The sequence below is a fragment of the Wyeomyia smithii genome, chromosome 1, assembly GCF_029784165.1.
Source record: "Wyeomyia smithii strain HCP4-BCI-WySm-NY-G18 chromosome 1, ASM2978416v1, whole genome shotgun sequence".
Classification (NCBI taxonomy): Eukaryota; Metazoa; Arthropoda; class Insecta; order Diptera; family Culicidae; genus Wyeomyia; species Wyeomyia smithii.
In genome coordinates this window covers 196,034,831-196,061,623 of record NC_073694.1, presented here as the reverse complement: position 1 = coordinate 196,061,623, position 26,793 = coordinate 196,034,831, and the positions used below count along the sequence as shown (strand labels likewise).

At 42.2% G+C, this 26,793-nt stretch overlaps 4 protein-coding genes across 6 annotated transcripts; 2 read left to right on the top strand and 2 right to left on the bottom strand.

Annotated features, from left to right (window-relative positions):
- Positions 1-8,311: 8,311 nt before the first annotated feature.
- LOC129717622 (protein dispatched) lies at positions 8,312-14,753 on the bottom strand. Of its 2 annotated transcripts, none has more exons than XM_055667650.1 (9): positions 14,527-14,753; positions 13,425-14,086; positions 12,952-13,364; positions 12,804-12,895; positions 11,854-12,131; positions 11,525-11,789; positions 11,231-11,463; positions 10,987-11,141; positions 8,312-10,912 (listed from the first exon to the last, which is right to left on the bottom strand). In XM_055667650.1, exons 2-9 carry the CDS (start codon positions 14,035-14,037, stop codon positions 9,446-9,448), a joined length of 3,516 nt encoding a protein of 1,171 aa, XP_055523625.1. In that variant the 5' UTR covers positions 14,038-14,086; positions 14,527-14,753; the 3' UTR covers positions 8,312-9,445. The 2 variants fall into 2 exon arrangements, with proteins under 2 accessions (XP_055523625.1, XP_055523626.1); XM_055667651.1 differs by having other exon boundaries at positions 13,425-14,068.
- LOC129717623 (uncharacterized) lies at positions 11,944-13,000 on the top strand. Of its 2 annotated transcripts, none has more exons than XM_055667652.1 (2): positions 11,944-12,617; positions 12,706-13,000. In XM_055667652.1, exons 1-2 carry the CDS (start codon positions 12,156-12,158, stop codon positions 12,778-12,780), a joined length of 537 nt encoding a protein of 178 aa, XP_055523627.1. In that variant the 5' UTR covers positions 11,944-12,155; the 3' UTR covers positions 12,781-13,000. The 2 variants fall into 2 exon arrangements, with proteins under 2 accessions (XP_055523627.1, XP_055523629.1); XM_055667654.1 differs by having other exon boundaries at positions 11,944-12,645.
- A 1,276-nt stretch (positions 14,754-16,029) lies between the features above and the next one.
- LOC129726998 (uncharacterized) lies at positions 16,030-17,180 on the top strand. The gene is made up of 2 exons (XM_055684332.1): positions 16,030-16,331; positions 16,393-17,180. The coding sequence occupies exons 1-2, from the start codon at positions 16,228-16,230 to the stop codon at positions 17,162-17,164; spliced, it is 876 nt and encodes a 291-aa protein (XP_055540307.1). The 5' UTR covers positions 16,030-16,227; the 3' UTR covers positions 17,165-17,180.
- Positions 17,127-19,196, bottom strand: LOC129726988 (histone RNA hairpin-binding protein). The gene is made up of 6 exons (XM_055684324.1): positions 18,856-19,196; positions 18,529-18,771; positions 18,327-18,462; positions 17,874-18,249; positions 17,685-17,807; positions 17,127-17,478 (listed from the first exon to the last, which is right to left on the bottom strand). The coding sequence occupies exons 1-6, from the start codon at positions 18,862-18,864 to the stop codon at positions 17,460-17,462; spliced, it is 906 nt and encodes a 301-aa protein (XP_055540299.1). The 5' UTR covers positions 18,865-19,196; the 3' UTR covers positions 17,127-17,459.
- Between the last annotated feature and the right edge of the window lie 7,597 nt (positions 19,197-26,793).

Here is a 26,793-nt window from a genome sequence, read left to right as displayed (position 1 = left end):
CGAAGAAAATTCGTTACCATAGAAACAGCTATCATGGTTTTGGAAAACGGTTATGTTTGCTCAGTTTTGGACTATGCAAGATATTATAGCTACAGCAAAACATTCACGGTTGGACGCACTGTTGAATGCGTTAAAGCGTTGCGCATTCGGAGAAGGATCCACCTTCATCTTCCAATTTACCGCCAAGTATCGACCGCACAACTTTACGCTTAAAAACTCCGAGCACTCGTCAATCAGCTTCCTACAGCGTCCATGCTTCATATCCGGGGCCACTGGGAGTATCAGCGTCCTATACAGCGCTAGGTTTGTGCGAGTTTACAAACTACGGGACCTTGGCTAGTTACGTAGTCCGTAGAAAGCTCTGTTTGCAGCTGCAACTCGTCGTTTCACTTCACGGCTCATATCGTTGTCACATGTCACAAGCGTACCAAAACGAATTGATCAAACCCTATCTCCACCTCAGCACCAACACCATGGGAACTCAACACTCCCTACCAGCTACCATGTACTTTGCTTTGGTAGAGTTGATGACAAGTCCCAATCTCGCAGCTTCCCTCTTGCAAGGCACGAAGGCCTCCTCCATGGCCCTACGGTCGATACCGATGATATCAATGTCGTCCATAAACCAAGGATCTGTCGCAGGGTGAAAATTTGATTCGTCTAGGAACGCCCCTGTCGAAAATCAGCCTGGTATTCGCCAACAAAGGATTCCGTCAACGGCCTCAACCTAAAGAACAGGATACGGGAGAACACTTTATATGCGGAGTTGAGCAACGTAATGCCTCGATAGTTGCATCAATCCAATCGAAGACCATTCTTATAGATAGGGCATATAAGGCCTTCCAACCAGTCGTTCGGCATTTGTTCATCCGCCCAGATCCTTAGTATTATCTAGTGATTCAGCCGCACGCTTCCCGCTTTTAGAAGTTCGGCCGGGATACCGTCCTTCCCCTTCCCCTGTGTTGGTGGCTCCACAGCTTGTTCGTCACTCCTAATCGTCATCCTGTTCCTGCTCTGCTCATCGGGCTCCTCACCAAGCATGGAAATTTTCACTCACTAGCAATATTTCATGCAAATGTGTTCTTTGATTCATCAGGTATCATCCGATTAATTCCACTCGCGTACAAGTTTTCCATAGAAACGCTGCTGATTGTTTTTCGCTTCTAAGTGTTCTGAATACCATAGAAAGATACTGAATGATTCAAACACGTAATATTTATTGTATCCAAGTTCACTTGCATTCAACAGTATCGCAAAAAGCTTTGAGATTATCGCCAGTGATACAAAATCATGAATCCAAATGAACGTTAGATTGCGTTCAACTGTTTGCTTACCGGAGCGAGTGGGTATCGATGCTAGATGCATCGATGCTCATGGAAGTTGTAGCATGGTGCATAAGCATGTGATAATTGTAGTTACCAAGAATCATCGAGGTATATCACATTGAAAGCACGACGTGGAGTAGCCGAATTCCGCCTACAAGCAACCAACATTTGAAGAATAATTTCGATCGCTCGAGTGCAATCGTTTACGATTCTTTCGTGAAACACTCGCTATATGTTGCTCGCTCCGTATAAGGCACTGAAACAAAATCATCAAAGAAAGCCACCATATAATTTCTTTGCTCTTACTTGTCTCTTGCATGCGTGAGAATGTGTATGTATGTGTGTGAATGTGAGAATGTGTAGAATGTAAGCGATGGTTTGCTGGGATTGAAAGCTTATGAATAGCACATTCAGAAATTATACCCGAATGATTGTTATGCGATACGATTTTTTCCATCCTTGCTCCTCACCGTTCAATAGCGCTGGAAAATGCTCCTTCCACCTGGCTGCAACCGTCGGTTTATCATTAAGCAGTATGCCGTCCTTGTCATTACACATGACCGGCACCGGGAAATTCCTGCTTCTGACTCTGTTGACAGTTCTATAGAATCTCCGCACGTCGTTTTGAGCATAGCTGTCCTCTGCGCTGGCGAGCACCTGCTCCTCGTACTCGCGCTTCTTCCGACGGTGGATTCTATTTTCAGCAGCTCTTGCCACCCTGTACCTCTCTCTGTTCTGACGCGTATAGGGAACCTATACATTAGAGAAATGACAAGACACTCACCGTTAAGGCAACTGTCAACATCAAAACGGATAACGGCAATGCAAAATGATACAACTCGCCCGTTTTGATGTTGACAGTTGCCTTAACGGTGAGTGTCTTGTCATTTCTCTAATGTATAGGTTCCCTAGACGCGTAGCCGCAGTGAGCATGCGGCTCCTGGCACGGCTCTTCTCATCTGTCGCTCTCTGGCACTCGGCGTCGAGCCAGCCGTTAAGCTGTCTTCCACGCGTCGTACCTACCACCTTCCTCGCAGTCGTTTCGATGGCGCCGTGGATACTCCACAGCCGATTTATGTTTTCCACTCCTTCCTCCTCCTGTTCTACGATCCGTTGATCCAGCACTCTGGCGTATTCTGCTGCCACGCCATCAGCTTGCAACCGCTGACCGTTCGACAACTCCGCATCTTACAAACGACGAGGTAATGGCCAGAGTCAATGTTTGGTCCCCGAAAAGACCTAACATCAGTGACGTCCGAAAAGTGTCGACCGTCAATCAGCACGTGATCGACCTGGGAGCAGACTTCTCCATTCCTGTGGCCACGGCAAAGTTTATCAGCCTCAGGCCGTTTTCATTAGTTGACGAGTGGAAGAACTCCCACCCTGTGCGTTTGCGTCTCCGATGACAACATTTACGACGTGTTTTGGGCACTCGTCATAGATCCGCTCAAGCTTGTCATAGAACTCATCTTTGACTTCATCGGTTTGTCGTTTGTCGGTGCGTAGGTGTTGATTAAAATGTAGTTTGAGAATTTGCCCTTAACCCTCAGCACGCATATACGGTTATCTACGGGGCTCCAACGGATGACTCTTGTTATCTGATTTCCCAGCACTACGGAACCGACACCCCGTTCCGCTGCTTTGTCGCCACTGTAGTAGATGTGGTACTTGAAAGAAGTGTGTGCAATGGGGTCTACTGTACGGAATTCCCTTTCTCCGGAATTTGGCCACAGAACCTCCCGAATCACTGCGATTTCGACTCTCTACCGCTGTAGTTCTCGAGCAAGCAAGCCAGCCCGCGCCGATTCATTGAGAGATCCGTGTTCGTAGCCTAGGTCTTTGCCGATTGATCCGTTCCGTATTTCTAATTTCGTTGTTAGTGGTTGAAAGAAAGGTTTTGGTATGCTACCTTACCGAGGTCGCGATACCCACATCCTGCTGATGGGGCTGAAATCTAAGGTGTTGCTGGAGGGATACAGCATTCCTATAATTCAGCTGTCCGTTCCGGGTCAGACGCTGTTGTACACCGCCTCTAATATGAAGACACAGCCGCGTACGGCCCCCTTTCCAGTCAGCATACGACCATAGTTACTCGTATCCCTATCGGCACCTCGTGGAGGTTAGGTTAGGAGTTGCTGGACAGAGGTGAATGACCACATTAGGGTCTCAAGTTACACGTGTCCTACCGTTTGCCAACTGATGGGTGGTAGTTACATGTATGTTATAGGAAACGTAACCTTCCCTACTGTTGGGAGAACAACCCTACCAATTGGAAACGTTACCGACATCATCAGGGCTCGGCCGGCTGACAGCCGTCAGCGGGTGACAGATGTCAATGTGGGATTCAGCCAGATCCGTTGAATCAGATCTATTGTGATTGCGATCGTCATCTCACGTGCATACATGTTTTATTATAAGTCTTGCAATAAAGTTTTATATAGTTTATAATCCTGAGTCCGTACTTTTATTAAGACGGTATTGTAACAGTGGCGACGAGGTGGTAGTGAAGTCGGTCGTAATTACACGCGATCATCCCGAGGAAAAGGCGTTTTCGTTAAACGACGGTAGCAGAAAGTTTTTGCGATGGCGACAGGAGGCGGAACAGCACCAACCCCGAACAACATCACGGATACCATTGTGCAGATCCTCCGAAACCAGCAAGTGCTCATGGGACAAATGTCACAGCAGCTGGTCGCTACGCAGGCCGCCATCACGAATCTGTCCCGAGACGAGGTTGTTCTCGATTCTCTTTCGAGTAACATGGCGGAGTTTGTGTACAACAAAGAAAGTGGTAATACATTCGACGCATGGTTTTCGCGGTACACCGACCTGTTTGACAGGGATGCCTCTAAATTGGACGACGCTGCTAAGGTCCGACTTCTACTGAGAAAACTGAGCCCACAGGATCATGAGCGGTATAATAGTTTTATACTACCGAAGCTTACTCGGGAATTCACTTTTGACCAAACCATCGATAAGCTCAAGGCCCTTTTCGGTGCAACCGTTTCCATTTTCCGGCGACGGTACAACTGCCTCCAAACAACCAAGGAGAACAGTGGAGACTATCTTGCTTACTCGTGCAAGGTCAATAAATCCTGCGTTGATTTTAAACTGTCAGAATTAACGGAGGAGCAGTTTAAGTGTTTAACTTTCGTGTGCGGCCTCAAATCGAAACAGGATGCTGAGATCAGGATGCGGCTAATAAACAAGCTAAATGAAGCTGAGGACCTGACCCTCCAGCAAGTTGTGGAGCAGTGTAACAGCCTGATAAATCTCAAGCAGGATACCGTTCTAGTGGAGAATGCGTCATCGGTAAACTTCGTTGCCCACAACTACCATTCGAAGTTCAATCATCGGCCACGTAGCGAAAGTCCCTTCCGTGAAAAGCCCAGATCGCCCTGCTGGTCCTGCGGTGGGATGCATTCCAGCAAAGACTGTCGTTTTCGTGAACATGAATGTCGCGACTGCGGCAAGCAAGGTTACCCTGAAGGGTATTGTTCCTGTTTTTTATCGAAGTCTTCGGCGAGAGCGCATAACGAAAAGCAACCAGCGAAGAGAAACAACCAGAAGAAAACGAAGCAGTCAACGAAAACGGTGACGGTGCATAAATTTAGCCAGGGGAGAAAATTCATTGACGTAAAACTAAACGGAGTGGCACTTCGGCTGCAGTTGGATACTGGGTCGGACATATCCATTATCTCCCATCGGTCGTGGATCAAGCTCGATCGTCCCAATACGAAGCCCACAATTTGTCGAGCCAGGACAGCGTCTGGAGAATCGCTGGAATTAGCCTCAGAACTCCAATGCAGCATCACCCTCCACATCACCAGAGAGGGTAAGTGTTGCGTAGCTGCTCTTAACGTGAATCTTGGTATTTTAGGGATCGATCTGATCGACATGTTTGGGTTGTGGGATCAGTCAATTACGTCGTTCTGCAACCTCGTTTCCGATTCAGCTAGCAATGACGTTGCAGCCCTCTGGCCTCAATTCCCACAAGTCTTCACCTCGAAGTTAGGCCTGTACAACAGAAGACCGGTCCAGCTGATTCTAAAAGACAATCCGAAGCCGGTTTTTCGAACTAAACGACCGGTTGCCTATAGCATGGAGACAATTGTAGAGACGGAATTACATCGGTTGGAAAGCCTTGGAATCCTGGCCAGCACCGGCAAAACCGTGGCAGCGACTGCATCTAGTCTTTGCTTGTCCAATGGATGGGAACTTTTTTCTTATCATTGTCGACTCGTACACTAAATGGCCGGAAGTTGTACGAACTGAAAAGGTCACCACCCCAGAAACCTTGCAGATCCTTCTGTGACGCTCGTAGTATTATCTATCTTAAGACTGTGCCCTATCATCCGTAGTCCAATGGGTTAGCCGAGAGGTTTGTCGATACCTTCAAGAGATCCCTGAAAAAAATTACCGCAGGGGGAGAAACACTCGACGAAGCCATCGACACCTTTCTGTAGTACTACAGGTCGACGCCCTGCCGTAGTGCACCTGGTGGGAAGTCGCCTAGCGATTTAATGTTTAGCAGATAATTTCGCACAGCTTTGGAGCTACTTCGGCCGCCAACGACGTTCCAAATGCAACTAGGCTGTGCTCAAGAACAACAGTTCAACCGAAAACACGGAACAAAAGCTTGTATTTATCACCCTCAAGATCTCGTATGGGCTAAGGTGTATTCCGCCAACAAGTGGACTTGGCAGTATGGAACGATCATCGAGCGCATCGGCAGTGTGATGTACAATGTGTGGCTGCCATCGAAACTGAGCCTGATCCGATCTCATTGCAACCAGTTGCGGACTCGCCATGAATCGGAGAAAAGCTCGGACAATGAAGGGCCAAGCGCGAGTACCCAGTTACCCTTGTCTGTGCAACACCTGAATCTGATGTGGACATGGATCCACTGGCAATTCCCTACCAGACGATCTACAACAACCGACAATTCAACAAACTCCTGAGCGAACCCCCCCCCCCCCCCCCCCAGTAAGCCGAAACAGAAACCGGTTCCTACTCGCCAGTCTTCAAGGACTCGAAGGCAACCATTGAGGTACGAACCGTACAGCCTCTACTAGAAAGGGGAGGTGTTGGGACGACAACCCTACCAATCGGAAACGTTACCGACACCATCAGGGCTCGGCCGGCTGACAGCCGTCAGCGGGTGACAGATATCAATGTGGCATTCGGTCAGATCCGTTGGATCAGATCTTTTGTGATTGCGATCATCATCTCACGTGCATACATGTTTTATTATAAGTTTAGCAATAAAGTTTTATACAGTTTATAATCCTGAGTCCGTACTTTTATTAAGACGGTATTGTAACACCTACTAACAAAATCACCTTCTTATGATCTTTGTGGAGATGCACAGGTTCACACGATCTCCTACAGCGAAGGTCCCACTGAACCTTCCCTTGTTTACACTCTTAGTAAAATGTGGCAGTGCGTCAAAAGGCCAACAGTAATTACTCACCGGGTTGGTCGCTTCAACGCTCGCTCACGATAAATCTTATTCAAGTAAAGTTATCTTTGCTAAGAGCACCACAATTCACAGCAATGGTCAAAAAGCTGTAATCTTCCATTTTTGCAAGTTTATGCTCTAGGGAAAAACCTGTGTTTACCGTTGCAATCCTATTCTGTTTTTTTTTTCTAATTTTCTATTTAAAATTTCTATTTTTTTAAGGTTCACTTGAAACCTTTTATTAGGCTATTATTTTTATAATATCGCCGCGTCGTTATATTTTCCATTTGCTAATGAACCCCTGATCATAGATTCATAGGAAGGATGGATCCTTATTGATAGGAAAGTCCAGCTTTTGTTATACGACTTCCGTTTTCTGACGGTCTACTGCTTTAATACTCCCCAATCTTTTATTGGCAACCGAAAATTGATGCCATTTTCAAATCAAATTGACGACTTCTGGTTTCTGCAAAGCTACACGAAACCAAGAAAATGTTAAAATATTGTCCAATATTGATGCTTCCGTGTCAGAGAGGATGACACGCTCATCATTATCATGAGAGGTGATAAAAGCCATTTCACGTTACTGTGTTTGAGTCAACTTGTGATTAATGTGAAACATAAAATACTCTGAAGATAGTAATTAAGCCAAAGTATCACTGAAATCACAAAAGTCGCTTTGATAGATTTATTCTGCCCGTTATACAGTAGGCTGGATTGTAGTTCGAAGGGTGGATTTTTTTTCGGGTGAATGAGATTACAGAACATGGATTGGGTTTTTAACAAGAACTGTAATCTGTAAACTGCTGTCAAAAACCTTCCTTTATTCGCTTGATTTTGACCCAGTGTTGACGTAACGTGCCAATGAGCATAAAAGAGAGGTGAGGAGGAGAGTGCATTTTTCTAGTATTAGTAAATGCTTCAAATGTAAACAACTAGACGAACTCAATGGTAAATCCAAATAGCTACGTCACTATTTGGCATCAACTATGGGCAGAGGGGCGCGTGCAAGTGTTAGTAAGTTTCCTCCTCAGCTCTCTTTTATACTCATTGGTAACGTGCTACCCAAAGCGCACCGTAAAATTTTTTAGTTTTTTACTTGCGTCGTAAATCGCGATGTCGTTTCTTTATTTCTGGGTAGATTTGCACTGGCCTAGTGGAATAAAGAAATTCGCTATTAGCGCAGCCGCTTTTATACGTTTTAAAGTTCAAGGTCACCGTCGAAATCGCTAGAAACAACTCAAATCCCGGTTCGGTTCGGGAAAGACTGTAGTATCTAAGATCATAGCGCTAGCTCCGCAATCGCCCTGCATAAACGAATACCCAATAATCCTATGTTAGTACCTAAGCTTTACATAAACCGTCTGAACTTTTAGATGTATTCCATGAAGGACATTTGCTGGAAAATATCCCTCCTTCGCATGATTGACTGAAGCACCCGAAAAAAAATAAAAACACATCGGAATCAACTGTTTTTCCATGCTTCGTGGAGGACTTTCTTTTTCCCTCTATAAAAACATTACGGTTATTTGTTTAAAATGGTTTGTATTCTTTTCAGATTACTGCTTCTACAGCTCGCATCAAAGTTAAACTATAGTTTTTTGCATTGTCACCTATTATGTATATATCACAAAATGTTCTATATAATTGTTTCACAATATTTTGAGCGTTACAGTTTACGTTTCACGGTGTTATCTTCCGTCTACTCGCGTGGAAGAGAGAAATATTTCATATGTACTCAGACCGTTCTGCTTCAGCTCTGAGAAATGCCTATACTGCCGTTCCAAGCATAAATGTCCCAGCGTCCATAAGGTTTCCATAGAACATCGGACAGATATGCTTGGAACGGCAGTATAGCTCTGGCCTAAAAACTCTGTATGTTTTGTTTCTGGTAAAAAGTAAAAATATAACGTTTTGTTGAGATCCTATGCGCAGTCCATTGAACGTGCTGCCATTACACACACACACACACACACACACTAACAGACAGGTATGTCCTTATACATCTTCAGTACACTGATTGTGTTATCAATAAAATACATAAACATTGATGGCACCGAGTAGAATGCTACTTTTCACGAGCATTAGTTGAAATATTTAAAAAAATCGAAACTAGATTGCTAGTGTACGTATTTACGACGATTAATTCTATGAAAGTACACAGCACAAATGTAATCTTATAGGTATTGTCATAGATTTTGATTAACTTGAATAAATGGAAAAACAAATACAAGTTAGCTTTCTGTTGTCGGATAATATTTTGGCACGGTTTTATGTATGGTTAAATCAAGAATACTAATTACATTAAGTACATTGGTCATTATATATGGCTGGAATCATTAGTCAATTATACTCATACCACTCTACTATAAAAAGATAAAATTTAAATAAAACAGAATAATACAATAAAATGAAAGGAGTGAAATCAATAGTATTGCTTTCATGAGGGTTTCACTGCTGATTCCTGTTTTCTACATAAACACACATCTATGTAACATAGAGAAAATAGTTTAGATAATTCAGCTAAACGGAAACTGAACTGTCTGAATTAAGCTTCGTATATCTAGTATTTTTTACAGAAACTCGTTTTACAATTGCACATGTTTCGATGACCAAACCATCTAATGCAATACGGAGCTTCTACAACATAAATCAATCATTACCCATTCTTGAAGTCTACGTCATCCGGTAAAACCACCGTTATTGCACTAGCCGTCGATGGGCTTTGCTCCCGAGGTAATGAATATTTTTTCTTAAAAGCTCTGTCGAAATTGATAGGCCTTGAAATATCTAGGTTGATGGGTTTGATAATAGAATTGGATGTTAGGGAGTCCAACTCATGGGACTCGGAGCCAACGAATTCACCCGCTGCCGAGCTAGAATTTGATAGCAGCTGCTCGGAAACCGTATTCTGGTGGTGCAATTGGTTCTGTCGAGTTGCGGTGTCGATTTGAGCTTTTGTACTCTCGCGAAGTCCTGCCCGAAAATGTGGATACCGAAACTGGCCGAAACCAAACTGTGGTCCAATAACTCTGAGTAAACTCATTAGGAAAAATGTGGCATATATCCAGCTAGTTAACATAGCGATCAACAGGAACACACCTATTTGAATATACGCAAGAACGTTCGAGGGCAACATCAGTGCCCCAGCGACGGCGGTAGTGATTGCGGCCATCGCAGTAGGACCAATCATTCTAGTCATCGAGTAGTACGTCGAAGACTTTCGATCCGAATCGGTCGAAAGCCTATAATGGACGCCGTAATGTAAGCTAAAATCTACCGCTAATCCTATTGCAGTACTAACAGCTACACTCTCCAACACATTCAACTTCCAACCCAGTAGCACTAGAACGGCTACCGTCGTCAAAATTGTAAACGTAACAGTCACTACAGCGTATAAACTAATCAACACATTCAACGTCACTAAAAGTAGTACTAGCAGTGCAACACCCATCGCCATACAAATAGCGATCATTGTCCCAGTGGACAATGTATCCTGTAAATCAAAAAACTCTAATTCGCTTATGAACCAAGCGTTCTTCATTCCGGGGGGTGCATCGACTAGCATTCGTTCTAACCAATCTTCCACTGTTTGCACAAAAGCATCAATCTCCGTGTAGGACATGGTAAACACCTGATTACTTTCATATTCGATAACAACCGCCTTCACCATTGCAGGCCGACTAGCATTTTCAAACGATTGTCTGGCAAATTTAGGCCCGGCGACTCCAGGGATGAAGAACTGCCTAGGAGTTTCATACAGGCTCGAAATCGACTCCGGCAAGCACTGATCGAACACATCCGGGGCAAACGGGAAGGACGACACTTCGCAGCAAGGTGTTCGATCGATCTCGCCCATAAAATCATTACAGCGTCGCGACATCCAGTTAACGAAGTTTTCGATGAAGCAATTCGGTAGCAGGAGGCCGTAACTCATTTGATAGAAGGTCTGATTTTTGAGGTTCTTGCAAAAGCTCAGCAGCCACTGTTGCGATTCAGGCGCGCTCATGTTGAAGCTTTCATCGAAGTAAAGCGTGCCTCGGCTTTCCGGGTCGAGATAATTTCCACTGTCGACCGCCTGGACACCCCATACGAAGCGCAGCGGCAGCTTGAAGGTATCCGTAGTCTGGAGAAGAAACAACAAAAAAACAATGAATAATTTAAGACGCGAACCGACTACAATGCGTTGTTTCGACTTACTATATAAATCTTCTCGAACCAAAACTGTTCCTTATATTCACTATCGTATCGTTCGAACGGATGACTGCTGATAAACAATTTAAAATCCGGTGAATCAGGCAGTCTCAACTTTGGCCAGTGCAACACCATTACCCCACTCAACACACCAGTAGCACCTGTGTTCAATTATAAAAATTTGCGTCAGCAGCGAACCTTTTACATCTCAAAAAGTACTAGCTAAATCGCTATTTCACTGTATTCTTACCTAGCAAAACAATCCACAATAACGGGACTTTGATAACTGATGATATTATAACATCCTCTATTTTTCTACCAAATTGACTAATCGCCTTAAAGGGATACATAAGCTTGTCAACGAAGTTCTCCACCGGTTTGACCAGCGAGAAACATGATATTCGTTCTGCAATCGATACGCAAGCAGGCAGCCAGGTTATCATTAGCAGGTAATTAACCATTACTGCTGTGCCAGAAAATATGCTGGAAGAGAATTTCACTTGTGTGTTAGAAACTATGAGATAGGAGTTTTACCCCAACATACCCAAAACAACGAACGGCCGTGATGGAACTCACATACGACGCGTAAAATGCTGCTGCTGTTGTCAGTGACGTGACTAGCATCGACAAGGCTGCATGCTTCAATGTTTTGGCCATAATTCCGATTAATGTATCTGATCGACTTGTTACACCTTCCACCACAAAAGGGGCCGCTAAGGGACCCATAGCAATGGCACCAGTTTTCATGCGGTCTTCCATAACACACTGCCAAATTTTCAGAAAGATAAATGCATCATCGGCTCCAATTCCTACAATAAATAAATTAATTCAAATTATCATTTGAATGAGATGTTTTTATTTTGTTACACCTACCAACTATGACAACTACTGCGAGAAGATTCATGAATGGAAAGAACGACAGCTCGAATATCAGTGCATAGATGAAGTAGGCTATTCCGAGTGAGAAAATCACAGCAATCACAGTCATTAGAGTAACAAACAGTGACCTCGTGTAGAGCCACATAGAAACCACCACGAATAGTGCGCCCAATCCAAGCAGCCAACCGTCTCTAAGAAGGCATTCATCAAACAACGCGTTTTTCAAGCCCATATCAATAGCAACTACCGCTACCAAATCATTTTCAAGATTCCTGGAACAATACGAAAATTAAATTATGAATCCATTAACGGAATTTGAGAAAACACTCTATCGAAGGGTTGCTGAGCATCCGGGTGTGTGGAAACCAAAACTTTACGCATCATCGCCTATCAAAACGGCTATAGAATCAACCGACCCGAACCTTATTAACGGTTACGCATTCAAGAATCTATATCTTCAGTCGCCAACAGAGCTGTCTGCTGATCAGCATTCAGAACTAGAAAGTTACGAGCAGTTCGTTGCACGTCTGAGCGATCTGCACAGCTCCGTCTATCGACAGTATTTTGAAGGGAAAGATTTGGAAATCGATACATTACAGCAAAACATGCTAGATCAACAAAACTCAACCTATCGGAGACACTACTGCCAATCTGATAGGAAGGTCAACTCAATTGACGTGACTAGGAAAAAGATACGAGCTCAAAAATTAGCAGTTACGCTTCCCCCTGGCTGGGAGTTCAAATATACAACTTCAGCAGTAAGCGAAGCTTTTTTTACAATTTCCCGTAACTATTGAACATATAGAACATCTTTTATCTGAATATCTATATTTTTATGCGTTGCAGAGCACCCATCGGAACTGGAATGACCTGTCGGCATTAGCTCAGATGCCAACCACCAATTTGAATTCGCAACAATAATAATAAATTCAATTGCTACTCACTCTTGCCGCAAACTGTGGTAAAATTCGAGCGACTTAATGCTCCTGGCAATCGGCAGAAAAATCATGGCAGCACCTAGAAATTCGGCAGATTCCTGAAAAAATGTACATATTAAAGATACAGCGAAAAATCTACCATCTGTTAACTTACGTTCAGCTTAATAAACTCGACATCGGTCAAATAGTGCAAAATGTTATACACCGCATTATGTTGCTTGCACCCTGTCGGTACAACGCAACTCGACCTGACGCAGTCGTTGCTTAATTTCATGTTGTGATAATATTGGTAACAATCAAATAGTAACGTTTTAACCATCGCAATATCCTCCTCGTCCAGTTCGAAACAGGAAGTCTTGTTCGAGAGAAACGTAACATAATTCACCACCGACCATGGTCTACAGCAGTTGTCACTAGTAAGTTCCTTCTGGCAAAGATCCGTGTAGTGCTCCCCAACTGTGATTCGTTGCTCTAGATCACACATCGCCAAGAAGGCATTCAGCTCAAACAAGGTGTCATTTAAGTTATGGTTAACTCTTTGTACTACAAAGTGGGCGAATTCTTTATCTGAAATGTCACAAAAAAATTTAAAAAAAAATCAAAAAGTTTCAAAGACATCCAACTCACTAGGCGATTCACAAAAAAATCCGTCGGCAGGTATATGAATCTCAATCGAATCCGGAGGAGGTTTCAAATTTCTTAACGTGTCCCATTTGGCACGTTTCTTTTCCATTGTTTTATTACCGGTTTCTTCAGCGTAAAACGACATATTTTTCCCATATTCCCAGTTATCGTGCCGACTGCTGAATGTATCATTGTCATACTCTTCATAACTTATCAACTCTCCATTGGACGATTTGTTAGTAGATATCTCTTTCAGAATTCTTATGCTTTTGTTCAGTCTATTCCGCTTCTTGGCATTGCCATTCGTTTTCTTCCGTCCTTTCTTACGTTTTTGGCTGCGGAATCCATAGTTGTAATCCAAACTCGGCTGTTCCTCCAGCTCTTTCGGGTTTGAAATGAGCCTTCCGCTTGGGCTCGTTTCCTCCAGCAAATTGCGCCACGCTGTCCACCGTTTTCCAATTGACGTTCCGCGAGCCTCAAACCCCAGCGTAGGATCGTCGAAGTCGGGTAGCTTCCTGGCGATCAATGCCACCATTATGCAGGCCACAGAGAACACACCGACTGAAAACACTACAAAGTGAGGTCGCCGTGCAAGCAGCTTATAGTACCAGTCCATAGTGCGCGGAGGATTTCTGCTATCGGTAGATCTGTAATGATCGGGAGAGCTGCAGGAAAAATCGAATAAATTAAATATTGATTTAAGTATTTATACAGTGAATATAGTTATGGCAAACTGAATGAATGGTACGAACTAATTAGTAATGTTCCAATCGGAATAGTTTCATAGTAAGACGCAGGAAGTTAAAAAGCCTCAAACATTGACTAACGTGATATGAGACGAAAGGATACATAATCAGTTACTAGACCCTAGTTATCTAGTTTATACTGGCAACACTGTTCACTATCTTGTTGCTGCTGCTGCATGCTTGTTTACATTTTTCTTTGGTTTTTTACATGTGTTGGTATCCTACAGGGAAAAAATATGTTTAAACAGTTTTTATTTGCAGGCAAAATACAATTTTATTTGCACTTTGCAAAGAAAAACTCATAACATCTAAAGTTGAATGAGACACCCACTATTATAGTATCCATGCTTATTTCTTACCTCACAGCAATACAGTTTTCGCGATTCTCAAGCTATGTGCCTCACCAACATATTTCTTGCTTTTTCTTGCTGCACGTGTAATTTATGTTCGCTAGAACAGCTGCCACATACATTTCAAACCAACAAAATACAATAAATAAGTTTAAAAATCACCATTTTCTCAAAAACAAAATTTTTCTCAAGAATCCGAGAGGAGAAGAAACTGAAAATTGTGAGCTGTCTTTCTGACAGCGGTAGCAGATGAAACTCACAGTTGCCAGATGGTTAGAAACTTTCTTTCCGTGTGCAGGGATGCCAGAAAATTTGGAACAAACTTTCTACAACTCCACAAACTACACAGGTCGTATACAAAACAACTCTCGTACGAAAGCGCTCATCGAACAAAAACAGGAATGTAAATCTCCGATACTTTCGTACGAACGATACGGTCGTAAAGAAGGATAAAGGCAATATATTTGCTGTGTAACTAACATCTTCATGGTCCATGATCCGGCTAACAGATGCAATTAAAAGTGACCACCAGGAAGACTTTTTCTCGCTTGCAAAGAGGCCTCGCAAGTCGTCTGCCACTTGATCGAGCCACCTTGCTCGCTGCGCGCCCCGTCGCCTCGTTCAAGTCGGGTCGTTATCAAGAACCATTCCCACCGGGTTGTCGTCCGACATTCTTACAATACGACCAGTCCACCGTAGTCTCCCGATTTTCGCCGTTTGAGAGATGAGTGGTTCTCCCAACAGTTGATACAACTCGTGGTTCATCTGCCTCCGCCATGATCCATTTTCCATATCCATATGTTCGAAAACCCCAAGGGCGCAATAGTCCTCCACGAGCATGGTCCAGGTTACGTGGCCGTAGAGGACTACCGGTCTGATCAGTGTTTTGTAGATGACCAACTTCGTGCGGCAGCGGATTTCATTCAAGCGGTGTGTCGGAGTCAAAAAAGGTACGATTTTTTGCCATAAGGCGTCGATAACAGGATTATAACCCTCAACCATTATGTAAGAAAAAACAAGACATAAAAGGGAAGAAAAAGTCAGACAACCAGAATGCATATCTTTATTTTTCTACCTAAAACAGTATTACATTTTAATCATTATTTCATTAAAAACTTTAAAAACTGTGTAAATGTTAATCGAAGAGTTTATGTGTACACAAATTAAAATAATGTTTAAGGTGAATCGGGATTGTGGCCTTTTCCTATACAATTTTGAGGTTAGAGTTCTTTTTACTTCTGTATTTTGATCATAAAAAATTCGGCTTCCACTGAATAAACAGCACTCAAATTGCTACTTCAGGCATGCAACAGTTGTGAAAACAATTGATCAAAGTTTCATGTACGTAGTCTTCATAAATCAAGAAAAAATTAGATTGCAAAATTCGAGTTGTTCGCGACCACGTCCCGATTCACCTTAAAATATAATACAAAAGAATGTGTCTGGCACCTTGGTTTAAAGATAGAATTGAAGGCATACGCCTTTTTATCCCTTTATGCTAGTATTGTCAAAAACATTGAGCGGTTCGGTTTTAGCTAAGGAACCTGTATAGGCTGACTAGTTTTAGCTGTCGATATACAGAAAAAATATTCTTTTCTTTTCTACACAACAAAAATGCCATCCTTGCTCAACTTTTAAGAAATAATCAGTCCTTGTGAATCGCAGCTTGGTGGTGATGATCGCTGAGAAACATCTTGATAGAAATCCAAAATGACCAGTCTATTGTACCGCTTTAAGTACAGTTGGGAGATTGTTGATGGCGACCAACATCGTCAAGTCGCGTATAGCCTTGCATCGTCCGGAGCACCAATATCGTAAGTAATATTTTACAGTCAGTATTCAAATAGCATCAGCTTCTGAATGAAATATATACAGTATCTCACAGGACGACTTGCTTAACCCAGACGGTTGTTTGGTGCTGGAATCTGGAGAAGACCAAAGTTTCTGCGAGCAAGTGCTAAGTGTTCATCCAGGTTACCATCTAACTGCAATAGCTTTGATAGCCGAATGTTGCACGATCGAGTCATATATCGGCAAAGCACAAGAGTACAACCACACCTACCATGGCGATTTAATTTTTGATGGGGAATCAAGGCTCTATCGTTTCGACATACTATTCGATGCCAACGAAGGACCATCGGATGTAACTCTGCGGTTCATCGTTCCCTCGGGAGCAAACCTTTGTCTGTATGGTACGCACTTGATACTAGTCAAGAACTCCAACTCACTAGGAAGTGAAGTGTCACTTAACCAAGCCATGCTCGAATGTCATTTAGACGATGAAAAACTGTCGGAAAAAGCAGCAAAAGCCAAAGCTTTTCTCCTGGCATCAATGGGTAAACACCTTCAACAGCCACACGCTGCTGTACAAATTCGAAATACATTGAACAATAATACTGATCTATATCCTGACGCTGGTGATGATCACATTGAAAGGAGAGATATAGAACCTGATAAAATAGAGCCACATCAACCGCCCGAATTTTCTTCTCTTTTTGGTGAGCTTCTAGTCAAGCAGTATATCGATAAGAAATTAACAGAGCTAGAAGGAGCAATTGATATCAAGCTAAAGGCAATGGAGGTTCGGCAAAATCAAAAGTTAGATAAGATAATTTCTCTCTTAGAATTCATTGAGAATAAACAATAAGTTTTATAAGTGTAAATATTCAGTTTCTACTTCTTCACGAAACAATACAAGACTTTAACACTGCAAAACTGGTTAAGCGTTTCCAGCAATAGTGTACATAAACGCAGGGTTGAAAACCGAATTAACATGTGAAATTCTGGTCTACCAATGACTTGCATAGAGACGACTGATCACAACAAATTAGTTTTTCCTGCTCAGCAAACGAATAATTGCAAAGTCGCTCGAAGAAATGAATGTTACAATTCAAATCTTTTAGTTAAACACAAAAAACTACTTTTAACGAAAGTATGAGGACTTAGTTATCGGCTTCTGGCCTGAAAAGGTACGAGAAATACTAGTGAGTAAGTTTGGAAAACAGATGCCTTCATTCTTGTTTTTGTTCCCATTCGTACGACAGTATCGAAAATGAGAGTAGATTTTTCCTGACTCATTCGAATCGATCTTATCGTACGAATGTTGAATACGGCTACAAACAAGAATAATAATGATCAAACAAAATAACAATTCCATGCACACTTACATAGCGTTGGGGTCGAAGCAATGCAATTTCTTCCGCCACACTTTAATCAGTCCATCCCAGGCACGACGACTGTACTTCAAATGCTTTGGAGGTGTTTTCGGATGATCTTTTGTGCGCTGTTCTCTAAAATTGGTCAGTACAAACATAGACTTTTTATTCTTTAACACAAAGTGAAATCGTAGCACTTACCTCGGTACCTGCTTCATATAGTTCTCGTAGCCCAGCGTATTTTTACCATAATCAATCTGCTTCTGACGCCGAACTAGAATGGCCATATCCTTTTCATATTCCACCGGCTTACGACTGCTCTGGCTGCTGCTGCTGCCATCACCCGAGCTAGAACTGTCCTTTCGAAAACGTTCTCTACCGTGATCTTCCTCGTGTTTTTTAGTCTTTTTATGTTGATTTTTGCTCGAAGCATCATCACAGTTGACGTTTTCCTCACTGAATTTTACGTGACCGTCGTCATCGTCATCTTCTTCACCACCTGATAGACGACGTTTAAACGGAGACTTGATCTTATCGGTCCGAATCAGCTTTTCGTATTTCTCCACATTGGCAGAATCTGGCATGAAATAGATGTATATACTTAGTACCCTGGCCGAACCGAACATAACCTCAAATTGTCATTCTGATACCTACCTAATATATCTATTTCAATTTGTCTCCCAGATCGACTGCTGCTGCTATTACTGCAGCTATCCTCTATAGACATCTTACTATCAGTAACTGCTAGGTCCATGCTAGACATTGAATTCTTAATTGAGTCTTCCGATTTCTGTTACCGCCGGTAAAATCCCAAAACTTTAATTACCTTCTTCCTTCATAAAACACACAAACTTACCGAGGTTAGTAGCTCTCGTTTTTCCTCTTCAACAATATCATTCCATTGGATGTATGTTTTCTCCTGTGGTTGAGAATGCTTTTCCTTAGCTTCGTTAGCACACAGTTCTTTTGTTTTCTGTCTGATACTGAACACTGAAGCCGATAACGGTAGTAAACTATCGCTTATTGTTGTTTTGCTCTCCGCCTTGCAAGGAGATAAATCTGACAGCTCACCGTCTGACAGGGAGTCCTCATCGTAATCCTGATATGGCGCCAAAAAATTAGTATCAAAAATCGAAACAATCCTGACTAGTTTATGTTGCAAACATTTGTCTGAACTACTTACCACAATCATTTTACTTGTTTCAAATTTTACGTTTGAAATACAAAAGTTAAAATCGTCAATTTGTCGATGAATTTCTTAAATTTTCAAACCTTCTAACATAGGTTTAATTTTCGATGCGTCGAAATTTACTTTAAACTCACTATTCCCTTTTGATCTTTATCGATCTCACAAAATAAAAACTTTTCACATTTATTGTACCAAAATACGCGAACTTTAAATATACAGGAAGCCAATATTCCTGCTCGTCTGAACTTTAAAACACGAATGAAGGACACCACTAACAACACGGTTGTTCCTGAGAAAGCCTGAGAAGAGAAGTGAGACTCAAACTGCCAGCCTACGGTAACTTGCGCGCGGGAAAATACAAGTTGTAAACAAAACAGACTGCACGCACAAGAAAACGCGGAAAACTGCGTGCATTCAGGGTTGCCACCTTTGATTCCGTTCATTTAGTTGAGGAAATTTGAGCACCTGTGCTGTTCAGTAAAATGTCTATTCAAGAATTTGTGCAAAGCATTTGGGTTCCTGCTCCTTTTTGAATAGCTTATATTCAATTATTCAATAATTTTTTATATATATTTCAAATTAGCTTTGAAATCATGAATATGATTTTTCGACGTAGAGTTACGTATTACGGCAACATTGAGGTACAAACTGAAAAACCAAAAACATCGAAAGAGTCACGAAAACACTTTTAAATGCTTGAAATTCAATCAATTTCCAACGGATTCTTACAGCAATCCATTGGAAAATCAGCTATGCTTCTGCCAAAATGCGTAGAAATGTGGTGCTAACTATTCTACTACATATGAGGGGTAAGACAGTGAGTAAATTTCAAGTTTTTCTGAGAAAACCTGAAAAATGAAGAGCAAATCTGAGTAATTCTCGTGTCTCCTAATAGCCATCCGTAAATTTTTTTCCCACCGCAAATGATTGTTGCTCGGTCCCACCGTTCATATATATTTCTTGCTCTCAAGGTAATCAAAGATATTAATCATCTGAGAATTACGGAGTAATATTGAGCAAATTAGAGAAACTCCCAAGCAAAAGAGTAACTCAGATAAATGTGAGTAAATTTGAGTTTTTCTGAGAAAACGTGAAAAATATAAATAAGAATTTTACTCGATCTCACCGTATATATATTTTTCTTGTTCTCAAGGTAATCGAAGATGTGAAGCATCTGGAAATTTCAGAGTAATATTGAGTAAATTAGAGTTACTCCCGAGCATCAGAGTAACTCAGATAAAAAATACAATCTTGTTAAACCGGCAGAGTGGCAGTTGATTTTAGCGCAGTAAAGCAGCACAACAAACAATTTTGTTGATTTACAGCTTAACAAGCTGTTTCTAAGTGGATTTCGGCTGAACTGTAGCTTAAAAAGCCGTTATCCAACAAAACTGTTTGCTGGGAGAGCAGGCGACTGTCTTTCTGAAAAAGTACATTTTCAGCTTAATTACTGCTACGCGAAATATAATTCAAAATGTATATTCATCTTAATTAGACATTTTTTTATTGCTTGGGTGATTCGAACACATCTAAATGTTTCAATTTTTTGCACTTTTGTGTGTAATTTTATTTATTTTTATATTTGTTAGTAAAAATTACCTTTTTAGTATCCAATTATTTTACTGCAAGTCTCGAATCTCGAACTTATGCTCATAAGGTTGCTGGTAGAGCGCGTTGCCGATTCTTCTATCTCGAATTCCATGCATACGTATCGATTTAACCCGTACATCTATTTCCAGTTTATTTCATTAACAATTTTACATAGGCTGTATATATACTGAATTGGGTCCTAAAGCTACACCAGTTTTTATATATCATTTGAAAAAGCCGCGTTTTCTGAGCAAAACGTGATTTTTAAAAAATGTTTATCGTTTTCCTATGATTTTTAAATGAAGAGTGAAAAAACTGCTCGAAAGGTCTAAGTTGACGTTTCGCCCATTTACGGTATATGAGAGAGCTGTCATTTAAGGCATTTCGAGCAGTTTTTAATTTTTCATTTAAAAATCGAAGGAAAACGATAAACATTTTTTAAAAATCACGTTTTGCTCAGAAAATTGCACTCTTTCAGCTGATATATAAAAATCAGAAAACCGTTTTAAACTTTATGACCCAATTGTAGCTGAACAAGCGCTTCAACATTTGTATCAAAGGCATTTCTCTGCTCATTCGTAAGGTTTTCTTTTTCGTTCCTCAGTTCTGACTTAGGAATTAGGGATTATATTTCCGACTTCCATTTAATAATTAACTGTAAATTTCATTACTTTATTATTATTTTCGTTTTTGGCCTCAGCAGTTTTTAAAAATAATTTTCTTTTATTGGACATTTGAATTTGCATTTAATTTATTTTTTTTTTTTTTTGGTAAGGAAAAGTTTGAAAATTGCTTTCATTTTCGATTTTTTCACACACGATTCTAGAGTTTTTTTCCTTATCGTGGTTCTAGTCACTAAAAGTTTTTCACGTCTTTTCTGATACAGTCGCCGTTCGATAACTGCAAGTCTTTTAACTGCAACGCTTTTTAACTGCAAGATCGATAACTGCAACAACTTTGCAGTTATCGGACCGCAATCCGTCAAATCTGAAGTCAAAGTCATATTTGACATTGAAGTGACAAATCTTGCGGGAGGATTCTAAATGCATTCGAAAATAAAAATTGTTTAATCTCTAGAAACATTTCAAAAGGACTTTTTTCATTTTTCTCGATTTTTTTCGATTTCGTTTACTTGTTGTCTCTTCATTCTAGATGGGAGATTATAGATCTCCACTATTAATTATTGCAGGGTTAGTTAAGACGTCTGTCTTTGGTAGTGGTTAGAATATGAATAACTGTATTTCTGACATGTAATAATAATTGCTAAAACTCAAGGCTTACTTCAGCTTCAACACTCCTCCTCAAGCCGCAGAGAGTCCCATCAACTTGCAACTTTCTTCAAACTTTATTCGTTGCAGTGGTTTGGTGAGACCATCCGCAATTTGCTCCTCTGTGCTAATGTACGTCAGGTTTACCACACCACGGCGAAGAGCGTCTTTTATGAAATGGTGGCGTATGTCAATGTGCTTCGTGCGCGGGTTATAACCACCATTTTTCGCGATCGCAATGCAGCTTTGGTTGTCACATCGGATCTCAATCGGTTCATCGTTGTTTTTATTGAAAAGTGCTGACAGACCACGCCACCAAGACGCCTCCTGCACGGCAGCCGAAACGGACATGTATTCGGCTTCACACGTTGAGAGCGCCACTGTTGATTGCTTCTTGCACATCCACGAGATTGCACCGCCCTGTGCCATGAAGATGTTGCCACTTGTGGACTTCCTTTCATCTGGATTCGCTCCCCAGTCAGCATCGCAATAACCGACCACGCTAGAATCTGCATCCTTTCTATAGATCAGCTTCATACCGGAAGTTCCACGTAGGTAACGCAGAACATGCTTCACTGCGTTCCAATGTTCCCCGGGATTGTTGTTGAACCGGCTAAGAGTGTTCACCGCAAATAGAATATCCGGTTGAGTGCTCTGCGCCAAATACATGAGACACCTGACTGCTTCCTGATACGGAACGTCCTTCATAGCAGTGGATTCATTGTCATCTTTCGGGCTCGCATCTTTTGTAAGCTTCTCACTGCTGTTCATCGGCACCTTTACTGGTTTGCATCGTTCCATGTTGAACCGTTTCAGAATCGACTCTGTGTAGGCTTCCTGATCCAAGCTGATGGAATCATTGGCTCTTCTGATTCGGATTCCAAGGCAGTGTTGCGCTTGTCCCAGATCCTTCATCCGGAAGCAGCTAGAGAGATGTTGCTTTAGTTTGTACTTCCATGCTGGATCGTTGCAGAAGATCATCAGGTCGTCGACGTATTTTGCAACAATCATCATTTTGCCTCTTTTGTTACCAATATATACACATGGATCGTACTGTGTTGGTTTCAGGCCAAAACGTCGAAGAGCCGCATCGAGTTTTTGGTTCCAAACTCGGCTTGACTGCTTCAAGCCGTACAATGCCTTGTTCAGCTTGCACACCATCGTTTTTTGATTATCGTCCGTGAAACATGGAGGCTGCTCCATGTAAATCTCTTCATCGAGATCGGCTTGTAGAAAAGCCGTCACTGCATCCATCTGGTCAATCACAAGGTCGTGTTTGATTGCCAGGGCGAAAAGGTACCGCAGCGAACTATACCGAACGACGGGAGCGTACGTTTCAACGTAGTCTACCCCCTTTTGCTGGAAGTAACCTTTGATGACTAAACGTGCCTTGTGCCGTTGAACATTGCCTTCAGCGTCTCGCTTCGTCTTGTAGACCCATTTGCACTTGATTGCCTTCCTTCCTTTCGGTAGCGAAGTGATAGTCCAAGCATCACTATCGTCGCTGGCTAGCGCTTCCTGATGTGAGACTGGATCGTTGCCGAATTCGCCATTCATGCCCGATATCACTGCCACGAAACCATCGTTGATGCCTTCATCATCGGAAAAACCAGCGAAGTCGCTTGAGTCCGAGCTCGAGTCTTTATCAGGGGTTGACTGTGGAAGTGAGATACCAGGGAGGCCAGTGCTATCAACATAAATGTTATTGTACTTGCCTGCAAGAACGTGCTCCCGTTCGGTGCGCTTCGACACCTTTGACCTAGGTGGTTGTGAAAATTGTCGCGAAGGGAGCACAAGATCAGCCAAGGTACTTGAACTGGTTTCGCTATCGTCTTCTAAATCACCTTCATCATATTCGTCTTCTGATTCCGATTCGCAGGGTGTTGCAGTCGAAAGTGTCGGCTCAAGCACGGTTTCAACCGGATCTTCGATGTCCAGTCTAACATATGATGGCTTGACACGCCGCGCTTCGGGGCACGCTGCTTCGGATGGAACGCCTTCGTTCAGGAAAACGACTTCACGGCTCTTGATTGTAGTCTTCTTTTTTAGATCGTACAGACGATAGCCTTTGGTTTCTTCATCGAATCCCATCAGAATGCACTCGTGGGATTTGGGGTCCCACTTACACCGCTTTTGCTTTGGGACCTGGACCATAGCTTTAGTCCCAAAAACTCGAACATGTGAAAGATTGGGCTTTCTTCCACTCCATGCTTCCTCGGGGGTCCGGTCGTGACCACACGTAGGCGATCGGTTAATCAAATGAACGGCTGTGGACACAGCCTCTGCCCAAAATCCTTTCGATAGGCCGCTTTCGAACAAGAGACACCTGGCTTTTTCTACGATTGTTCGATTAGCGCGCTCTGCCAAACCGTTTTGCTCGGGTGTTTAATCGTTGGTCTTCTCGTGTCGGATACCTTCCTTCTGTAAGTAACCTTGGAAACCTTTGTTTAGGTATTCCTTACCGTTGTCAGTCCGAATCACTTTGAGCGTCTTTCCGCTTTGGCGCTCCGCCATGGCGTGGCAGTTTTTGAATACTGCTAACACTTCCGCTTCTGATTTGGTTTATAGGAAGTACACGAAGATGCGTCTGGTCTTATCATCGATAAATGTGATGTAAAAACGGTTCCCACCGATCGAGTTCATTTCCATCGGTCCACTAATATCTGAATGAACCAGCTGTAGTACCTCGGACACACGAAATCCACCTTTTGGGAACGGCAGCTTCGATTGCTTACCCATCGGACAAACACGACAGTCCGTAGCATTAGTTTCATCATTCAGTGAAATTCCAGTCACCAAGCCACCAACAAGTTTCTTTAAATTTCTGATACCAAGATGGCCCATCCGTTTGTGCCAGAGATCAAGACTTCCAGCAACGGTGCACGACAAAACCTGTTTGCTATCCACCGCTTGGTCTAGCTTGAATTGATTGTTGGAGTGGCTTCCTGTTGCCACCAGCTCGTCGTTGAGATTGAAAACCTTGCAGCCATTGTTGTTGAACATCACGGAATATCCCTTCTGCACAATTTTGCTAATTGACAGAAGATTCGCAGTCAACCCAGGAATAAGCTGCACGTCACTCACCACAACGCCGTCCTGAAGATTCCTGCACAATGGTTTAAGATTTGCCATTCCGCAGGCAACGATATCCATCGTGCCACCATTAGCCGCGACAACTTTGCCGTGCGCTTGTTCGAGATTTGTTAGGAGCTCTCTATTGCTTGTCATGTGTGCATACGCCGCAGAATCGAAAACCCAATCGTTCTTGTCCTCCTTACAAATCGTAGAAAGCACCGTGTGAAATGTTTCACCTTTCCTTCCGTCCTTGCAGTCCCTGGCGATGTGATTGAATCGAGCACATTTCCTGCACTTCGGGCCCTTGGAAGAAGTTGGTTGTTTCACTTGCTCTGAAAATTTTTCATTTCGTTTGTTGGTTGCGAAGGCCTGACTGTTTTTCTTGCTGCTAAGCAATGGTTGCTCCTGGAGAAGTTTGGTTTTCACGAAGTCACCCGTTATGGCGACCCCGGAATTTTCCAAGGCCATGATCATGGGACGGTATTCATCTGGAAGGCCAGCCAACAGAATCATACCAACCCAGAGATCCGACAATTTGAACCCGATGCCATTCAGCTGATGCGCTGTCGAAATCACCTGATTTACATATTCGTCCATCGAGTCGCACAAATCCAAATTCGTCTTGATGAGCTTATGGAGTAATCCGATCTGCCGGGAGAGTCTTTTGTCCTCGAACGCCGTTTCCAATTTGTCCCACGCCGTACGCGCTGACTCCGCGTCTTCGATATGGACATAGATTGTAGGGTCAAGGAGCAAGATTAGCTTCAATCGGGCTTGTAAATCCTTTCGCTCATCCACCGCTTCAATGGTTCCGTTTTCTTTTATCTTCGGTTTGATGGCATCCCAGAGGCCTTCCAGCTGAAGAAAAGTTTTCGCAGCAAACTTCCATGACGACCAGTTTTCACGTCCTCTCAAACGTTCAATGGCTGGAATGTTGGATGATCCGGAAACTCCGTTGAAACTTGAAGTGCTATTTGAACTCGTAGTCATTTTCTAGCATTGACTAAGCCCATAACCTATTGCAGGGTTAGTTAAGACGTCTGTCTTTGGTAGTGGTTAGAATATGAATAACTGAAATGTATTTTTTTAATGGAGTACATAGTAGCAAAAAATAGCAGAAAACCAAAATAGGTAAGCTTTTTGATTAATCAATTTGATAGTCATATTTCCGCATCATAATTTATTGCGTTTTAGTAACTACTTTACATAACCAATATGTAGGCGAAGATAAAGTTCATCACTACAGAAGACCATTTTACGAGGCGATTCTGAACTCAATTCATGAATGAAATTTTGACAGAAAGCTCGGAGCCGCTGACATAACGCAAGTAAAAGCAACATCAATGTCAGCAGGATCCGTGACGTGAAAGCTAGCCAAACAATGCACAAGGATTTTTTTTTCTCTTATAATAATTACGGAAAGTTAACCACATAACATGGTGATTTGACTTCATTGATTAATAGTGGAGATCTATAATCTCCCATCTAGAATGAAGAGACAACAAGTAAACGGAATCGAAAAAAATCGAGAAAAATGAAAAGTCCTTTTGAAATGTTTCTAGAGATTCAACAATTTTTATTTTCGAATGCATTTAGAATCCCCCCGCGAGATTTGTCACTTCAATGTCAAATATGAGTTTGACTTCAGATTTGACGGATTGCGGTCCGATAACTGCAAAGTTGTTGCAGTTATCGGTCTTGCAGTTAAAAAGCGTTACAGTTAAAAGACTTGCAGTTATCGAACGGCGACTGTATATCAGGTAATAGAGTGTAATTTTCTGAGCAAAACGTTCTTTTAATGCATTTCTGAGCCCTCTTACGTCGAATTTAAATGGGATTCTTATCATTTATTTCTTTTCTGGTCTAGGTGGTTTTGGGCTGATTCTGATATTATTATTGTAATTATTTTTCTGACATTTTTTTGTTCATTCACTAAATGACCCACAGAAATAAACATTCTGCAACTTTTCTTTTTAAGAAAAAAAATTCCACATGGACA